The 20,992-nt window shown below is 44.6% G+C and overlaps 1 protein-coding gene and 1 long non-coding RNA gene across 2 annotated transcripts in view; one reads left to right on the top strand and one right to left on the bottom strand.

Annotated features, from left to right (window-relative positions):
• Positions 1-1,254: 1,254 nt before the first annotated feature.
• LOC134458559 (uncharacterized) lies at positions 1,255-11,679 on the top strand. Its single transcript, XR_010036592.1, has 3 exons — positions 1,255-1,367; positions 1,594-1,740; positions 10,812-11,679. It is a non-coding gene; the product is annotated as an uncharacterized LOC134458559 (long non-coding RNA).
• Positions 11,680-14,034: 2,355 nt separating this feature from the next.
• Positions 14,035-20,992, bottom strand: part of dnai1.2 (dynein, axonemal, intermediate chain 1, paralog 2) — a 54,177-nt gene continuing 47,219 nt past the window's right edge. The window contains exon 20 of the mRNA XM_063210956.1: positions 14,035-14,315. Within this exon, the coding sequence (XP_063067026.1) occupies positions 14,214-14,315 (102 nt within the window). The 3' untranslated portion in view covers positions 14,035-14,213. The remainder of the gene's footprint in view (positions 14,316-20,992) is intronic.

Here is a 20,992-nt window from a genome sequence, read left to right as displayed (position 1 = left end):
TTTGTGATCCATGATCTCGCAAAGTTTTGCCCTAATCACTCAGCTTGAGGCGAATGTTGAAATGACCAAGGCAGTTTATTATTTTAATGGGCTGACGGCTCACAGTTTCATTTAATTAATGAAAAATGGGGTTAGACACAGGCTCAGCACATTTTGGGGTGTAATGTGGAGAAAAATGTTCCCGAGTTCACCATTGTACAAGTGCTAGACTTGAGATTCTTAAGAAGTCAGAGGAGATCTGTCAGATATAAATTTTTGTTTTTAGTCTGTGCCAAGAATGTGTATAGAATAGAGAACATGTGGGTGAGGCATGCACTTTCCATCTCCAGACAAACACATGTCACATGGGTTGGATGCCTGATCTGATGGAAACAGTGGTGTAGTCTACGTAGAACGCGGGTATACGGAGTATACCCACTTCTAAATTTCAGGGATTTCAGTATACCCACTTAAAATTGATTGATCCATTATTTTGAATAGCACAAATATACACAGTATACCCACTTCAAAAAATGCTCAAAGTTACAGTATACCCACCATAAAAAAGTAGACTACACCACTGGGGAAAGGGAAAGGAGGGCATACTGGCTTGTGAATTTTAAAGGTTTAAAATGTTCAGTTATTCTATTCATCGTAGGGGTGTTTTATTGCATCCATTCCAAGTTGCTAAGCAGAGCCTTTCAGCTTAGGCCTACATAGTACAATTGAGATGGGTAACATGTAATTCATTGCTCAGGAATGGTGGACAGATTCTCTCACTCACTATATACATAAGTGACCACAAGATAGGCCCACAGAGATTGTGATGCTATGAATGAAGGGAAGAAAGAATGAATGAATGAATGAAAACCTTTATTGCCCGGTTGGGAATTTGTCTTGCGTTTAGGAGCCATAGCTATTAGGACAAATACAGCATGGCAAAGTCCTGTTTTTGTTGGAATATATCCAACCACACATTGTCAAGACACAGCACACATGTCATAATTAAAGACTAATATTCCATATTATCTGGATTTCCTGACACCAGTCCAGGCAAAATAAGATACAGTGTTTCATAAACTACTTTGAACGACAGCTGAATGATGAATAAAGTGGGCTGCACGCATATTAATCGAGATATCATCACGGTACAATGCAGCTATTTTCGTCAAACCCACAAGCCCGGAATATTTCGAAATGCCCACCCACATCTCTCTCTCTCTCTCTCTCTCTCTCTCTCTCTCTCTCTGAGTGCAACCTACGAGGCTTCAGACTTCAGCAGAGGTGGTCGCTTTCTCAGATACATTCCCCGTCGTGGAGACGTGTTTACCAACAAACTCGATGAAATAATCCCAAGAGAGGCTGGCTGCAGCTCACACGCATGGCAAGTATGTTATTTAGCCTAATGTTTCATTTTTGTGGGGAGTACAGTGACACTGATTGTGATTGGTGAGACTGCATATTTTATTGAAGCGATGTAAACAACGCGCACAGGCTGTTATTACAAACTATTCAGACTCGTCCCGTTGCTGAATAACCATTTGGCATTAGGCATTACGCATGGGAAGTTGGGAAGTAATGAGTATCCTAATTCATATTTTAAACGGTTCGCAGATAACTTGGGCTAGTGTTTTGAAGCAGAGTTGCTAGAGTTTGTACCAAAGCGAAATTGGAGCACATTGATGTCAGCTTGAATACCGGACCAGGGTGCTGAAGCTGTGAAAATGCGGAGGACCAACGGTGATCAGCATGCGCAAAAGGGTAAGGTTTTAATTGGAGGTTCAGCAAGTATCATCCTCATTGTTGTATTACGGGTATTAAAAACATTGTGACTATAACCAGAAGTTTTCTATCACTTCGCACGTGTACCTTATAAAAAGGAAATCGCACGCGCTAGGAAATATGGCGCTCAGAAAATCCAACTATGTTCCCAAGCTCCGTTGTGCAAATGATGCAAAAGCACAAATAAAACGTCGATGTGTGTTTACATTTCATTCACTGCTTAGCTTCCCGTTATTTTTTCGCTCTCAGAATAGCAGCCCTGAATAAACTCGAGAGGACTTTGCTTCAATCGATTTGCCTCGTGAAATTTGTGCAGCTTGACATTAAGATTGCAATATTTCAAGGCGAGGGGATCTAATGCGGCTTTCTTTAGAGATTTGTTCCCTTTTGTAACCTTTGTCTTCGAGTCTATTTGCTTTGACATTTCGCTTACGCTGTCATCTGTTTGCTGCAGGGTAATAACCCCATGGTAAGCCTTGAACTCCGTTGTTCAATTTGCTGGCGATATTAAACATATCGGCTTGTGTCGGCATGGTTCACACACGAGGGCTGTTTCCGTAGTGCTATCCTCTGTTCTTAGCATTGTTTTCACAAAACGCTTCGGCTGCACAAAGCTTTCCACCATGTGGATGCCTGGCAGTCATGCCAACGCGCATTGCGCGTAATGTCTCGCCCCCCACAAAGATCAGCTCCAAACAGCAGGCTACACTACAGTAGTCTGGTCCGAACACAATGAACTTATTGTCTATATAACAGTATATCAATTAACAAGTGTGTTTAGGAAAATGGTGAAAGAAATAGTTGTGGTTGTGGAAATGATGATGCCCCTAACGTGTTTATCCACTCTGATAGAGTAGATGGGCCTACTTTATTGATCCCCAGGGAAATGTGGGACAGTAGTTGGAGGGATGTTGAATGAAAGGGATTCGATTTACCCACAGCCTGACATACAAATGTTATGTTGCGTAAACTACCAGTGCCAGTCACAGACTCAGCCAAAAATGTGAGGCAGGTTATGAACCTGGCACCTTGTTGAAGTGCAGCCTCCCACTGACAGGGCATCAGCGTGTGGTGGCTATACAGCCCAGATGGCCAGGAGGAAGCAGCAGTGAAGCAAATACACTGATCTGAAACCAACAAGGGACTAGAAAGACCCATGATGAGGGTAGCTCTCAGTAAGGGTGTGTCTTTCACTGGCTTGGAAAATAATATAAGCTCCACAAAATGTAATAAGTGGTTTAGGTCTATACAATGTTGAATATGTCCTGAAATGTGTGTCTCTCTCTTGCTATCATTTGACTCTGAAGAAGGTGTAGCAACACAGAAACGTTGGTCGCGTGTGTGCACAAAATAAAGTCTTGAAAACTAAGCTGCAGAGTGCTCCAGCTTCTCCTTTCCAGTGATGTCTGTCCCACTGTGATGCACCTGCAAGCAGGGTTGCCAGATGAGGCTGATGATTTCCAGCCCAAAAAATGCTCAAAACCAGCCTAGAAGCTCAAAATCCCGCCCAATTCTATTGATTTCTATGGCAAAAATTGGGCAGGTTTTTCTGCGAAATGCCGTTTTTTTCCCGCACACGACCATCGTAAGCAGACCAATTGGGCGGGAAACAGCCCAATATGGCAACACTGCCTGCAAGCTGAAGGAGGGATGATGCATAGAGTCCCAAATAACTGGGTGTGGCCTGTGGAACTTGAGCATTGCAGTGCATTATGGGGATTGTTGTCACAAATCCACAAGCACTAAAAAGTCATTTTCTGCCTTTTCTTGGCCAAGAAGGCACCAAATTAGAAATGTATGTTACTATTCTACTATACATATGACCCACTTTCAGTAACATATTCATGTCTCCACCGGTGGAATGCCCCTTTAAGTTAAGGAATGTACAGAATGGTATTTCCTGTTGTGTCCTGGTGCAGCCATTGATGGCTAATTTGACTAGGGCTTTCCATGAAAATATTGCCTTTTGTAGACTGCCGCTGCACAGAGTCAAGTTAAGCTGCCTTGGCAAAGTACATTGTCTCTGCTTCAGACTCCAATGGGGACACTACCACAACAATAATATGCCCCCTTTACTTACAAACCAATAACTACATGATTAAGTGTCTGTTATTAAAATCAAGGGTGAATGGGCTCTATTTGGTCTGGTCTTTATTGTTTGTCCTGACAGTAGTATCCAGGTTATGTTAGTGCCCGATTTGAACTGTATTTAGATAAAAGCCAGAGGAAGAGTGTTGTCTGCTGAGGTAGACAGACAGACGTCCGCACGCATGCACACTTTATACTGGTTCCAACTGTCATGATTAACAAAGTTAAATGGACTTCAGGCTTTAGTAACTGATTGAATTCCCTCTACCCCCAGTTTAAATGAACCTGATTTGCTCTTGAGCCTCCTTTGTGGAATACCTCCCCCTGGCCTCAAGTCTCTGCCTCACTTTGATAAATTGACTGTGCTGCCCATCTAACAGGAACTCCCCAGTGACGCTTGCTTTTTCTGTTGGTGTCATTTTACTCAGAAGGTGTCAGCCTCTGTGGGTGCAGTTTGTCCATGTGCAATGTTTTGTACTTTGAGAGCCACCATATGCATGGTGTCAGGTCATCTCTGTGCGTGCGTGTGTGTGCGTGTGTGTGTGTGTGTCTGTGTGTTCGTTAATCAGATGACCATCTGAGTTGGCAGAGTTTCTTAGGAATCCGACACGGTTGAATGTCAATGTGTGTATGTGTGTGTGTTGCTGTGACTGAGATAAAAAGAGACTCTCTCTCTCTCTCTCTCTCTCTCTCTCTCTCTCTCTCTCTCTCTCTCTCTCTCTCTCTCTCTCTCTCTCTCTCTCTCTGTATGTGTGTGTGTGTGTGTGAGAGAGAGAGAGAGAGAGAGAGAGAGAGAGAGAGAAACACACACACACACTATGCACACCCACACACACACACACCCACACACCCACACACCCACACACACACACACACACACACACACACACACACACACACACACACACACACACACACACACACACACACACACGTTTCTGTTTGCTTTCTTTTCTTGCTGATATTATTAATGCAATTGCAAGCATTCATTTGTGTGTTTGTTTTAACACTTATTTCATCCAATGTACAGCAATGTATCTTCAACCAATGCTTTGGCAATACAAAATATTTTTGTCATGCTAATAAAGCTTCTATGAATTGAATTGAATTGAATTGAATTGAATTGAATTGAATTGAATTGAATTGAGAGAGAGAGAGAGAGAGAGACAGAGACAGAGACAGAGACAGAGAGGGAGAGAATTGGAAGACCCTATGACACGGAGGATATGAACAAACTGTAATGTGAATCTTAATTGCATCAGTCTGACTCTGATCTCAGAAGGGTGTAACGCTATCCCTTGAAGATCCAGAGGACCAGATTGCAGCCTCCAGTTTTGCCAAGACTGAGGAAAATAACTGACTTAGTGGACATGATGAGTAGGGACTTTACCTTTGCTGACACTACAGTACAGTTTACAATGTGCTGTCTAAACAACATATTTTCTTGTACTTGACAGAGATATACACATTCAACATTTTTATCTTTACTGTTGACAGATATGCTTTGTAGTCTTCGAGTGGTTCAACAGGTACCGTACACCCACGCACTATGAGCGCTGCGATCTGGAAGTATGCCATGTGCTGTAGGTGGTTGTCTTTTTTTAGTACAGATAAAGGGTTCAGGTACAGGTGCACACAGGTGGCACAGTCCACATTGCTTCATGCACACCAAATGAAAAAGCCAGAGTGGGTAAGGCCCTGTGGTGGGTCACTAGATTGTGGTGGGTACCCTCTGATGGTCATGCCAAGGAGCCTAGCTCTTCAGAAGGTCTGGGTTCGAGTCCCGGCAGGGAATGTCTACTTCACTTTGCTTAAAGACTCAGAGACTTTTCTTACCAGCCCAGCAGTTGAGCTTGTCTCTAACCCATGAGGGACATTAGTAGAGTAGGCTATACGAGCATGCACAGCACATTGCCAGATTTTTCTCTACAGCACGAACAAAGCTTGATATGTGAATTATTGTTGTTTTTGTTGTTGTATGTATGCTGATAAACATATGATTGCAACAAGGACCAAATGTAGAGTAGAGTAGAGTAGAGTAGAGTAGAGTAGAGTAGAGTAACTTTATTAATCCCCAGGGGGAAATTCAGGTATCCAGTAGCTTACATAAATACACAAATAAACAAATGCCCACAAATGTAAGAACAACAGGTAGATTATGATTATGATAATGATTATGATAGATCTCTAGATTTCTTCCATTTTATTCAGATTAGACTTCTGTTGAACAGTGCATTCATACTGCGGCCAAGTGACAGTGGACTCCCACTGGTCCTGTTTAGGATAAAGAATCGCTTAAGCAGCAGCAGTAGTATTTACAGCGCTCACAGTGACAGCGACACTCGCTCAGATTAAATATTTATCAGGCAGTAAGATAATACATTACAGCTGTGAAAATCTCACAGCCAGTTAAAGGTTTTGTTTTCTCGGTCTCTCTGAATGTGTATGTGTAAGTCTGTGTCAGCAGTTTGTCACACAGACTCTGGAGCTAGGGATAGGGCGAAAGCAAATATGCAAAGGGCCATTCAAATCCACCCAATGATTTGACTTAGTAGCTTCAAGTTACGTATATATCTCTCTATATTTGTCTGTGTGTGTGTGTGTGTGTGTGTGTGTGTGTGTGTGTGTGTGTGTGTGTGTGTGTGTGTGTGTGTGTGTGGGGTGTGTGTGTGTGTGTGTGTGTGTGTGTGTGTGTGTGTGTGTGTGTGTGTGTGTGTGTGTGTGTGTGTGTCTGTGTCTGTGTCTGTGTGTGTGTGTGTTTGTGCTTGCATACCTCTGGAAATACAGAATTTGGCATCCAACTCTACCATACTTCTATCAGTAAGTGTCAGTGTTCGCTTTGCATATATTCAGCCCCCCAGAGCAATTCAGTATGTACTATGAACACATTGGGAGTGGCCTGTCTTGGTGTGGTGCTGCATGTGGGTCTAGCCAAAGCTGTTTGTGACCCTGTGTGTGTATGTGTGTGTGTGTGTGTGTGTGTGTGTGTGTGTGTGTGTGTGTGTGTGTGTGTGTGTGTGTGCGTGCGTGCGTGCATGCGCGTGTGCATTTGTATAGCCTCACAGGCCTGTGTAGGCAGGGTGAGTGCTAATATGGAGAAAAGCATTTCTTGGCTGGCTTGACTCATCTGTGTGTGTGTGTATGTGTGTGTGTGTGTGTGTGTGTGTGTGTGTGTGTGTGTGTGTGTGTGTGTGTGTGTGTGTGTGTATGTGTGTGTGTGTGTGTGTGTGCGCGCGTGTGCATTTGTATGTTTTGTCTGTGCGTACACATGTGCATGCTCATGTGCAAGTAAGGGTGTACAGTGTGTGTGTGTGTGTGTGTGTGTGTGTGTGTGTGTGTGTGTGTGTGTGTGTGTGTGTGTGTGTGTGTGTGTGTGTGTGTGTGTGTGTGGAATACCCTGTATAACACTCTCTCCATGACCGTTCCCAGTACAATCAATGTTAGCATCACACCATCATTAGGTCAAGGCAGAGTGCAATGTTTTCCGTAGAGCCTTAGGTGCGACCAGGCGGAGCTTGTAAGCCATACACCCAGTCAAAGTCACAGTCAGTTTTATTGTCTGTTTCTCCACATGGGTTTAACATACAAAGGAACTGGCATTATGTTTCCCACTCTTCCAAGGCAGGATGAGTGTAAGACTGGATACATACGGTATAGCAGTAGTAAGAGGAGAACAAATCATACTGTTGGAAGAGGACATCTAGTACATAAGTGTTTCTTTAACTTTTTTAGACTGAGTTCCAGGGACCACCTGTCCACTGAATTGACAGTTGCCGTGTGCTAATTTGACACTGCTAATTTTGATGCAGATCACTTACTTTTTATTCACATTTACAAGCCTGTCTTTTTGTGGTGAAAAATGTGACTTCAACTATGTTTAGCTTTGTAATAATGTTACAAATATAGCCTACTGCCAGCTTGTTTTGGAAAAGTAGAAATCCTCTCGCGGTCAACTTCAGCCCTGTCGCAGACCACCAGTGGTCTCCGGACCACACTTTGAGAAAACACTGATCTACATGATGATGTTGCGCTATGGCACTGCAGGGATCTGAGTGATAAATACACTGGCTACCCTGGGACTTGAGTGCAAGCCACAAAAAGGGGCTGAGCAGACTTTAAGCACTGCTGTTTCACTACTCTCATTCCCAAAACTACAGTAAAGATGTATTCTTTTTAGATGCTCAGCCAATGCGCAAAAAATACTCTCTCTCTCTCTCTCTCTCTCACACACACACACACACGCACGCACACACACGCACGCACGCACACACACACACACACACACACACACACACACACACACACACACACACACACACACACACACACACACACACACACACAAGCATACAGACGTACACACACCGCTAACCCTCACTCCCTTCTTGCACAACTCGACAGTAATAGTAGAAGTATACCTTTCTTGCTCATGCATGAATATCAGACCATCCATCCAGCCACCCACACAAACAGAGAGACACTTATGCATGAACACAAATATGCACATATTCCTCCTCTTCCACCCAGCGAGTCCAAAGGGGGCTATTATTCATATGGGGTCTTGCTCTTCATCTCTTCCTCTCTTGCCAGCTAGGAATTATGTGTACTGGCGCTCCGTCAACAAGACTCAGTTGAGAATACTGCACTGTCTACTCTTCCCAGCGCGTTGGGTTTCTGTGTTTAGTACAGTACATGTTTGGGACTGGAACATGCAGTATTTTGTGTGTGTGTGTGTGTGTGTGTGTGTGTGTGTGTGTGTGTGTGTGTGTGTGTGTGTGTGTGTGTGTGTGTGTGTGTGTGTGTGCTTGCGCATCTGTGTGTGTGTGTTTATACAGAAGGTAATATCAGAGTTTAAAGGTTACTACAGTACAAGGTTTTTGGTATTACCAAAATACAGTGAATGCACAACATAAGGTAACATCAGTGGTACATACGGATAAGTCATTCATATTTTATGAAATTGGTTTTGAGGTTAGATATCTAAGCAGACAAAGAAAATGAAAGAAATAAAATAGAAAATAGTAGTATGAAAATCATAACAAAGCAAAAATGTTGTACATGTTTTCTGTGTGGGTGTGCGCAGGAATATGAATGTCATTGAGTACGATACTGTAACAGAGTTACAGTAGGCTTCATTAATGCAGCTCGACTTGTTTGTGTGAGGAATGAAGATTCATCTGTTTGCCAACACTCTCCGCTTATTCATAATCTTACTCACATCATCTTGACATCTCTTCACATGCAAAACTGTGTGTATGTGTGTCTATGTATGTGTGTGTGTGTGTGTGTGTGTGTGTGTGTGTGTGTGTGTGTGTGTGTGTGTGTGTGTGAGAGAGAGAGAGAGAGAGAGAGAGAGAGAGAGAGAGAGAGAGAGCAAAGAGAGCAAAAACATTGTGTGTATGACTGAAAGCTTTTACTGTATACTTTGTATACTATCAGAATTTCCCTTGTGAGGTGGCAAAGCGCTCTACCTGACTTTTGACACATCTTACGGTGAGGTGAAGTAGGAGTAGGAGTAATGTTTTTTTTCTTTCCTTTCTCCTCTGGCTTCTCAATTCATTTTGCATCAGCGAGAAAAAGAGCCGGCCAACTATAGGGGTGTGTCCACTTTGAGGGGAATTTCGATAAGTGTGATCTCCCTTTTCAGTTGTAGAATTTGGGGAGGAACTGCTATGCTCACAACGTTGCTGGTACTGTTCGAGGACATAACCAGTCGTTATCAGGTGGCTCCCTATCAGTAGGGGGCCCTATGACATTCCCTCTTTTGCTGCCGGCATGTGAAAGTCCCGACTTGGATAATGGATCTCACAGACGTGGGGGTGTGGCACTGACAGGAAATTTAGATCGGGGGGTTCTCGACAACATCGTTGGTAACTACGTTTGTAAGTTAACAACTTACTTGGTTGCGATGCAATGTCCCACTGGAAACCTAGTAAGTTGCTAAGTGGTTACTGATGCGTCCAAGAAACGGGATCCTGCATCACTCACATCTTTGTGCCAGTGTGTATAACACAGCAATGCACGCATGCTGGAAAGATGGCAGATTATTGATAGAAGTTTCTAGCCTACGCACACAAGACCCACAGTGAATCTTATCGTTTGCTGCCACTGTGGGTCTATTACGGCAAGACGTGCTCTAATAGTGATAAAGCAACTGTCTATGAAGTCCATACATATTCTCTCTCTCTCTCGGTTACACACACAAACAATACACACACCTGTGTGAATATATGAAGTCAAATAAAGAGGGCTTGCTACAGCACTTCCTCCAAAATGAGAGAGCAAGAAAAACCGATGAGAAAGATGGATGAAGAGACTGAAGGAAAGCAGATGAGCCATATGGTGTAGTTTGCCGTGTGGGTCCTCAGAGCAAAAGAAAAGGAACAATACAGGAAGCTCTGTAGGAACAGATGGGACTCTCCAAAGAATGTGTGTGTGTGTGTGTGTGTGTGTGTGTGTGTGTGTGTGTGTGTGTGTGTGTGTGTGTGTGTGTGTGTGTGTGTGTGTGTGTGTGTGTGTGTGTGTGTGTGTGTGTGTGTGAATGCGTGTGTGCCCATGTGTGCTTGTGTGTGTGCATGCGTATGCTCCCCCTCCCCCCAAGAACTTAAAATTATGCAAATGAAGGCAGCTCCCACAATCTAGTAAACTAATTGACGACACAGTCTGCTGAACATTAAACTGTTTAAAAGACCATTTTACAAGCACTGTATGCATACAATTGTTTTGAAAGAGAAATATAATAGTGTTACTCATGCAACGCTGCAGGACCAGGAGAAGAAAACTAGCCATATAATGAGCATTTTTTCACCTATAAAGGTTTGAAATCATCATGATATACTGTCACATAACACATATACCTGTCTGTGTTTGTATGTGTGTGTTTATGTGTCCTCTTTTTGTGCCATGGTGGTTGTGACTCTTCCCCCCCCGTGTGCTCATTAAACCTCTCCTTCTGCCAACAGGACCATGATGAGCGGCTGATCTTGGTGAAGAGTGGCCAGACACAGACGGCAGGCCAGACGAGCGAAGGGCAGTGCAGTGCAGTGTGTGGGACAGGCACCTCATCAAATCTGTGCCAGGCTTCTGGGAGCCAGCTGGATGACATTGTAACAAAACATCGTTCAACTGCAGTTTTCAAAAACGATTTGGAAAAAGGCTGGGATGTCGTCATCCCTCCCCTGGCTGTGAGCCTGTGACCACCACCTGCAACTTGGTACAAGGATGTGACAACATTATGTATCACATGCATAGAAGTAGTATAAAAGTATAACATGAAGCGAAAGTTGAGTAAATTTAGTTTAAAAAAAAATCTTGACTAGACAGTGTGACGCCATCGTTTCTTACTTCCCCAATTCCACCATCGTCTTGAAATGTTTCATCAGCAGCTGAAGTGGAGCATCATGAGGCCCCTGGATACGGTGGAGGTGGAGGAGGAGAGATGAAGGGTGCAGAGGGCAGCTGATCAAAGAGTCTCCAAGTAGGCCATCTTTATCCTCAAGGAAGGTGGAGGGAGGAGGAAGGTGTTGAAGTGACAGACAGCCAAGACTGGGTTGTCGTCTCTCTTTCCTTCCTCTCTCCTCCTACAGGTGCTGCTGGGTGAGTCAAGCAAGCCCTCTGAGCCCTACAGATCATTTTAAACTTGCTTTGAAACTCCCCGAAACTACTTCCTGATTTCTGACACACACACACCCAAGACACCAAGGCACTCAAGTTGGTGACAGCAGACCTAAAGGGAACATTTTTGAGGCGGTGACTCACTCTCTCGCTAGCTGGTTCTGTGCTGGGAGGAGGTGTACTCCTAACGGCACCACCCTATGCCATCGCCATGGAGTCCTCCAGCAGCATGGGTCTGTCCACGGCGGCGGTGGTGGCCATCGTCTGCAACGTGCTGGTGGCCGTGCTCATGTTCGTGCTCTTCCTGGTGCTCTACCACGCCTGCAAGGTGCCCTCCAGCCAGGAGAGGGAGCCGGTGCTCACGCCGGTGCAGAGTGGGCAGCACGAGGAGCGCAACGAGCACAGGTACTTGCTGAGCGCCACCTGAGAACTCTGGACTCAACCCCAGACACACCTGCCCGAGATGCCCACACTTCCACTACTGACTAAGCGGACCCACACATGCCCAACCCAAACACTCCTCTAGACACAAGCCTGCTCAGAGACCCACACCCCTTGGGCATGTCACTACCAAGTCGCCAGGCAGCAGGGGATGGCTGTGTGTGCGAGCTAAACACTAACTCCTTGGGGTACATGTCAATGTCCCTCCTCCAGTTGATTCGTCCAGCCTCGTACAGGAATCTGCTCGAGGCTGGATGTCATCTAGAAATGTCTCGGGAACTGCTGTTGCCACGAAAAAGGCAGAGACGAGATGCAGGAGAAAAAAAAGACTAGCTGCACTTGGTGTTTTATTCCTCCAACATCTATTGATTACTTGTGTACTTGTGATGGGTGAGAACAGAGGAAACAAGGAATTGAAGACATGGTTAGGATTCATGTTTTTGACTGAAATTCAGCCACGATTGAAGCCAGTAGCTATACAGACTGCTTGAATGGTTAGTGTGTGTGTGTGAGAGAGAGTGAGAGAAAGAAAGAAAGAAAGAAAGAAAGAAAGAAAGAAAGAAAGAAAGAAAGAAAGAAAGAAAGAAAGAAAGAAAAATAACAGACTGCATGTACATGCACATTCTTTCTCTCCTTAAAGGAAACAGGGTGAACGTGCAATATTAACATACGTAGGTTTGGATAACGAAATGAAAGATTCAGAGTTTGGATAATCATATAACATTACATAATAATGTAAATGGACCTCCCTTCATTTTCACAAGACATTTGGTGAACACCAACACATGCAGGTGGCAGCAGCCCATCAGCACCAGATTAGGACCCCACAAGAGCCTGACTCATAGCATCTGAATTGTCATGCAAGAGTCCTTTTACCAGGTGCTCATCAAATGACAATGCTTTACACACACACACACACACACACACACACACACACACACACACACACACACACACACACACACACACACACACACACACACACACACACACACACACACACACACACACACACACACAGAGAGAGTACCGATTCATCTACTTACATGAAATGCTGTTTAAAGGTTCTCCCAATTAATGGTAAAATCTGTATTCTAAATAATGACTTTGGTGTGTGTGTGTGTGTGTGTGTGTGTGTGTGTGTGTGTGTGTGTGTGTGTGTGTGTGTGTGTGTGTGTGTGTGTGTGTGTGTGTGTGTGTGTATGTGTGTGGTATGCGTGTGAACTTGAGTGCATGTTTGGTGAGTAGTTGTGTGACTGTAAGGGGTCGGAAAATCATGACTAGTGTATTATGTAATAGAACAGACTCTCCCACTGTTGTGCCATCTCTACGCTGCATGTTTATCGATTTCAGAAAGAGATTGGTGTGTGTGTGTGTGTGTGTGTGTGTGTGTGTTTGTGTGTGTGTGTGTGGATAATGCTGCTTAAAACTGACAGACCAATAATTCTGATTCAGAAGTGGGACCAAACCTGGACTACCGCACCCCTACTGTAACTGTGCAGTATCAGATTATAAACAATCTTACATACGACACTAAAATCTTCACCATTACAGTACATCACATCCCACCTTGCTGCAGTGGCTCTCCAAAGGAGCATGTGCCTGGATCAAGAAGTGATTTGGCACTTCATTACAGACAGAGAACTAATGAACACTGCATGGATTTGTGTTCCTATTGGGTCATTAGAACCTTCTATTTGCAAGGCAAGGAATCAGTGAAGAATAGTGACAAATCTGAAATGTTTGTGTGAATTATATCAGCGTACACAACAATATGGCAGCATGTCTGACAGCAAGCTGATATGAACGCATTTTGGTTCACATAACGTTTGTGTGTTCAAATGTTCAGACATTTCCCACCAAAAATCACTCATAAGGACATACTCATACAGTACACATATGCATGCGTGCACGCGCCGGTGCACACACACCTTTTTCAAATGCAACCGCAAAAAAAATTCTTACTAATACAACTGGAAAATGTGCACAGGAGACGACTCACAGTAATGCATCAACTGATGAATGTTTTTAAATAAAAGGAATAAAAGCAAAAAATAAAATATTTTCAACAAATACAATATCTGGCATGATTTTTTTTTCTGTAGTTCAATATAATGTTCGAATACAACCTGATTTGACATTTCATTTTATTCTTTATTTCTGATATATGGTGTTTAAAGTGTCTTCAGGTCAGGTCAGGTCTGGTGGAGGCCCAAGTCCAGAGGGAAGCAAAAGAGGTTAAAGTGAGAGACAAAGAGGCGGTTGGTGGTGGGATGGAGGTGAAAGTGTCTTCTCAGGATTGGATTGGCTTAATTGTTGTTGCTCTCTGGCTCCCGGAGCAAACTCAGGAGCTTCTCCATCTTGGCGATCTCCACCTCTGGACCTTTGGGCAGCTCCTGGCCCTTCTTCTCCTGGTGGACACACAAGGACAACGGCAAAATCAGCTAGGCCAGATGCAGAACACTAAGAGGAATACAGATATGACACGAGGGAGAAAAGAGTTCCAAAACAGGAAAGTACAACATATGTATGTGTAAGGCAGGATAAAGGAATACCAAACTGGCCAAATGCTGGTGAAAATTCAGTTAAGCTGGTAGAAAAGACTAACGAGCCAAACTTACTAGCCACTTTCACCCATTAGTAAGTGTGTGTTTGTCTTGTATGAGTAACATCTACAACAGGGGTATTCAATTAAATGTCAACGAGGGCCAGTTTTTCAAATTCCTCCCAGTAAAGGGGCTGAACTATACGTATGTATTGTAGGGATGGCACAAACCGCACCGAAAACCGAAACCGTACAATTCACACACATACCGAACCGAACCGTGCAATCCATCGCAAACCGCAATTCATGTACTGCCCAGAAAAATATGTAAAACGGAGATTCTAGGAGTATCTTATCCAGTCTCTCTGATTAAAACATTAGCGTATAACACCAAATCAGAGGATGACACAATTAAAATCATACCATTTTCACATTATAAGCCTATACAAACCATATGTAGGATATTTAATGATAAGTCCGATTCTATTAGCCAGTGCACCATTTATCATGAACTAAAAAAAAAGAACCGTAGAGAACCGAAAACCGTGACCTTGACACCGTGATATGAACCGAACCGTGAATTTTGTGTACAGTACCACCCCTAATGTATTGTAGTCACCGACTGTCAATGAAATAAATACGAGACTTCACTGAAGTGGGGGGTCTGGGGGTCCTCCCCCAAGAAAGTTTTGCATTTTTTAGATTTAGAAATTTTTAGATTTCCTGCATTTTAACGCCCTGTGTCCCATTTCAGCTCTATACAGAACCAGTGCTTAATTTGAGGGGGAGCAAGGGGGAGCTAGCTCCGGAACCTCTGACGAGAGCTCCGGAAGCTTGGATGGAAGCTCAGGGAAAGACATCACAGACCCCCCCTTCTGGGGGAGCCACCCATCCTCTGCGCTCCGGGACCTCCCGCTTGACAAATTAAGCACTGTACAGAACCCATACTTTTATCACTAAATTCCAAAAAATGATTCTGTATTTCAAGGGGCTTGTGGGGGGCCAGAACCTTGCTGTCCAAGGGCTGCATCTGGCCCCAGGGGCTGCCATTTGAATAGCCCTGATCTACAAGCCATTTTGGTTGGTGATGAAAAAAGTTAATTTTGCACCCTGAATACCAACACAAGAAAATGTAACATACTGCATACATGTAACATACTGTACATACTGCATGTAACACAGGGCATGGATGCAGTGTTAGAGAGATGTACAATTGGATGATGGGTGGGTGAAACAGCGGTAAGTGGAGGAAAGCAACATACAGATAAGGTGGCATAAAGGAATATCAATATAAGGAAAAAGCAAAATATGGATATGGTGTGGAACGAGATGTGAAATTGGGTGAGGGAGGTCGGTGGAATGGCAGAAAGTGATGGGAAAGAGGGGGGGGGAACAGTGAGGAAAGTGAGTGTGAGATGACTCAGCCATGTTAAGTGGGATGGCTGACCTAGAATTGCCAATCTGCTCTGATGTCGGGATTTGGGGGACAGTGAAGGACACGCACACACACAGACACATACACAAAACAAGCCTCCTTTTTCACCACAACGAGATGCCTTTGAACTGACATGTTAACTGAAAAACAACAACAAACACTGCAGCCACAAGAGACAGACTGCATGCAGTACACACACACACACACACACACACACACACACACACACACACACACACACACACACACACACACACACACACACACACACACACACACACACACACACACACACACACAGCCTCCACCGGTCTGAGGAGGACCACAAGCTGGCTGCTTCAGATTCTTCCTGGCATTTATCCCAGACTATTACGGTGACAGATGAGACCCTCTGGGAGAGAGAAAGACAGGAAGAGACAGGTGGGTGGGGAGAGCTTGCGGAGAGAGCGTTGGGAAGGGGATTGAGGAGGACTGAAAGAATTTTTGCCAATCAGAGATCATTGCTTTGGTTGCTGACCTTTCCGCCAGGCTCCAATGATCTTTGCAGAATGCCCAGAGGATGGGACTAATTAGACAGGCTGGGTGACTGCCCCCTTTGCTGCACAACACGTCTCTTCATCTCCTACCCATTTACCCAGTGAAGAGTTGGCAGCTAAGCTAAGCTTTCTGTCTCTCCCTTTTGGCTTCCTCCTTCCCATAGTTGCCCCCCCTCTCTCTGCCTGTCTCACTGTGTCTCTCTCAGAACTTTAAATACATCTTGGGCCTCAATCAACTCCCGGGTACATTTGGCATGTGTATTGGGTCTTATAAAGTGATTCTAATCACTCTAATGTGTTTGCTCACATAAAATGAATAGCTTTTATACATAGCAGGGTCAGTGTGCGGGAGTTTCTTTAAGTTGTTGCTGAGTGACCCATGGTGCCATCTCCGACGCACCTGCCAGCTGAGGTGTGCGAAAAAAGTTGAAGTTTATACATAGCATTTTAAAACAACATTTTGGGATTTGTAACTAAATTTGCGGGGAGGACTAACACAGTGACAATTAGCTGACTGATTTCTGATCCTGTGTCTGAAATATAAGTAATGACACTCTCGTGAGAAAGTTCCCCCTCAACTGAATGTAGCTTTCAGGCTGTGTCAGTTTTCTAGGGGCTCACTGCCAACCCACCACTTGACCCATCTTGACCAGCCAATGATTTGCTCCCTGTGGCTATGTAACCCTTTGCACCGTTTCTGGCAGAAAAAAAGGGGTCTGCACCTTCTGAAAGTCAAATACCCATGGCACTAACTTACGCAACAGAGGAAAAAGGTAAGTCTTCATGCACATACTGGAGACAGACAGACCCAGATAGAGAGGTAGAGTAGAGTAGTGGAGCAGCAGCAGCAGCTCAAGGTAAGGTGTTATTTATAGCTCAGCAGTGTCTCTGGAGCAGCTGATCGTGACTAGGGGGAGAAAGACAATCCTTGGCCTATTGGTCGCCAAGACAATCCGGAGCACCTGTGGCTCGTCAAGATGCCACTGGGAACCGAGGCGAGGCCACACATCTGTTCTGTTGTGCCATGTCACTCAAAAGCAGACAGCCTTTTCCTTTCATTTCTCTCCCCTGTAACACCTTCCTTTCCTGTGCACTTTTTTTTTCTGTAGTCTCGTCTGGTCTAAAAATGGATCAAAGCAAAGAGTCTATAACGTGTCAAGTCAGAGGCAGTCATACCGTATTCAAGTGGTGTTGCACAATCTGCTATGGAACTCTTGCATTTGTAATATTACTACCTGAAATACCAGGGTGTTCTTACACCTACAAATGTTTCTTTTTCCTGGTTTGCTCGGATTTTTCATTTGTTTTATTCCCAAGAGTTTGATTACAAATGTGGACTCATCAGTGATTCAAAGCTTCTGCAAAGAAATAGACCAGCGATGCTAAGGTTGCAATGACCGAGTAAGCCTGATTGAGGTGCCCCATCAGGAAAGGTGATGGTAAGCCATAATTCCTCCTGTGCAACCAGAGAACATAGCTCAGCAGTGTGGCTAAGATAGCTCATTTAGCCTTTTATCCACTCAAACTACGTTATATTACAGTAATGGCCTAAAAAGACGGTGGCCGTAGCCCCATAATGCACGGCGTACGTACCATCTGAGGCATGCTGTAATAGTCATCGAAAGGTTATTTACCATAGTACTACTCTACTATGACATAACACAGGGCCTTTAGTAATGCACTATTACTCGGTGATTGGCAATCAGGTAACAACAAATGTACTGTATAACTGTGTTTTAATGGGTTAGATGTTAAGATTTGTTAAACTGTCCAGATAACGCGCAGGCTGCTGAAACAACAGACTGATGTTGAAAGGAACATAAAGACAACTCTGGTGTAATGAACAGTTACTTTGATTAAACAAAAGAAAGGATTCTGGCAGGCACATCTATGGACGTGGCATTGTGTGTGTGTGTGTGTGTGTGTGTGTGTGTGTGTGTGTGTGTGTGTGTGTGTGTGTGTGTGTGTGTGTGTGTGTGTGTGTGTGTGTGTGTGTGTGTGTGTGTGTGTGTGTGTGTGAGAGAGAGAGAGTGTGTGTGTGTGTGTGTGTGTGGGTGGGTTTGCATGTGTATGTCTGCTATAATAATGAGATACTATTACCCAGAACTACTGTCAGGGCCATGAATGTGTGTGTTCATGTCTAAAGGGCTAATTACCACGCATGGTCCCTGTACGTACATACTGTACTGTACATACACACAATAGCCACAGAAAAGATGACCCATAATGAGGAATTCTTGAGCTATACATACTGCAGCTTAGCAAATGTGGTAGTCTACACATTAACACATTACATCATGATAGACCCACCACACAGTGTGTGTGTGTGTGTGTGTGTGTGTGTGTGTGTGTGTGTGTGTGTGTGTGTGTGTGTGTGTGTGTGTGTGTGTGTGTGTGTGTGTGTGTGGAAAAAGGATAGCTCACTCTAGGGCCAAGGCTGAGGTTCAGAGTCGGGTGAGGGAACTAAAAAACACCTGGTGGACTGAAAAGGCTCTGGAACTCCAAGGACTCGCAGACTCTGGAGACACAAGAGGATTTTTCAGTGCTACAAGAGCCGTTTATGGCCCCAGCCACCACGGCTTAAATCCCCTGCGCTCAAAGGATGGAAAAACTCTTTTAAAAGATAACTCAGCCATCAACACACGCTGGAAAGAACATTTTCAAGAGCTCCTGAACCGACACGGCGCAGCTGCACCACCAGATACCTTGAACCAGATCCCCCCAAATGCCCATCAGAGAAGACCTGGCTGTTCCTCCCACCATAACTGAGGTTGCCAAATCTATTAGAAGCCTTAGGAACAACAAGGCTGCTGGTTCAGATGGAATCTCCTCAGAAATCCTAAAGGAGGGGGGACCACAGCTCTGGCACCACGTTCACCAGCTTCTTCTCAAGGTCTGGGAGAGAGAGGAGCTACCCTCTGAGCTTCGTGATGCCCAGATCGTCACAATCTTCAAGAAAGGGGACAAAGCTGAATGTGGAAACTACAGGGGCATCTCACTTCTGTCAACAACAGGCAAAGTCCTTACCCGCATACTTGCTAACCGCCTGCTTCCATTGTCTGAGGAATTACTCCCAGAATCTCAATGTGGTTTCCGCCCATCCAGAGGAACAACAGACATGATTTTCACTGCACGCCAGCTACAAGAGAAGTGCCCGTGAACAAGGACTGCCCCTGTATATGGCCTTCATAGATCTGACGAAGGCTTTTGACTCTGTGGGACCGCCAGGTTCTATGGACCTTACTATCGAAGTATGGATGCCATGACAAATACATCCGCATACTAAGGCTCCTTCATGATGGCATGTCAGCTACAGTTCTCAGCAATGGTGGCTCTGAATCTGAGGCTTTCCCTGTGGAGACAGGAGTAAAACAGGGCTGCATAATTGCACCGACCCTGTTTGCCATTTTCATCGCTGCCATACTCCATCTCATTGGCCCAGAACTGCCACAAGGGATTCCAATCCTCTACAGATCAGATGGTAGGCTATTCAATCTAAATAGATTTAAAGCCAAAAGTAAAATCAGGAACACCACCATCATGGAACTTCAGTATGCAGACGATAATGCCATTGTATCACACTCCCCAGATGAGCTCCAAAGCATCCCTGAATGCCTTTGCCAAGGCATACACATCCCTGGGTTTGGCATTAAACATCAAGAAGACACAGGTCCTGTTTCAGCCATCACCCAACCAGCCCTTAACCCAGCCTACCATCAAAGTACACGATGCTACCCTGGAAAATGTTGACCACTTCTCCTACCTTGGCAGTCTGCTCTCCTCCAAAGCTGACATAGACTCTGAGGTCAACCACCGTCTGAGCTGTGCCTGTGGAGCTTATGCCAAACTCAGAAAAAGAGTCTTTGATGACAGAGACCTGAGACCCCAAACTAAGATCCTGGTTTACAAGGCTGTAGTTCTTCCCTTCCCTGTTGTATGGAGCAGAAACCTGGACCACATACAGCAGACACCTAAAATCACTAGAACAATTCCATCAACGGTCCCTGCGTAAAATCCTGAATATCAACTGGCAGGACAAACGCACCAACATCAGTATCCTGGAGGAGGCTAATGTACCCAGCATTACAACTATCATAATGAAGCACCAACTCCGCTGGACAGGCCACGTCATCCGCATGCCAGACACCCGTCTCCCAAAGCAGATCTTGTACTCCCAACTGAAAGAAGGTCAGCGTGTCCCTGGTGGTCCAAAGAAACGCTACAAAGACAACATCAAAACCAACTTAAAGAAATTCCATATACCATCTAATAACTGGGAGGACCTTGCCAGGGACAGACATAGCTGGAGGAAAGCATTGCATGAGGGTGCAGCACAACATGAAAACGAACTCCACCATGCCACACAAGCAAAACGACAACGCCGTAAGGATCACATGGAAAAGGCTGCAGCAATACCCACCACCTCTACTTTCCCCTGCCCAAACTGCACCAAGATATGTGGATCAAGGATTGGTCTCCACAGTCACCTGAAGACCCACAAATAGAAAACCCTACTGAGAGGACAGTCATACTCGTTTCGAGTGACCGCTGATGATGGTGTGTGTGTGTGTG

Source organism: Engraulis encrasicolus, chromosome 11 (genome assembly GCF_034702125.1).
Source record: "Engraulis encrasicolus isolate BLACKSEA-1 chromosome 11, IST_EnEncr_1.0, whole genome shotgun sequence".
Lineage (NCBI taxonomy): Eukaryota > Metazoa > Chordata > Actinopteri > Clupeiformes > Engraulidae > Engraulis > Engraulis encrasicolus.
This window is presented reverse-complemented; position numbering and strand designations above follow the sequence as displayed.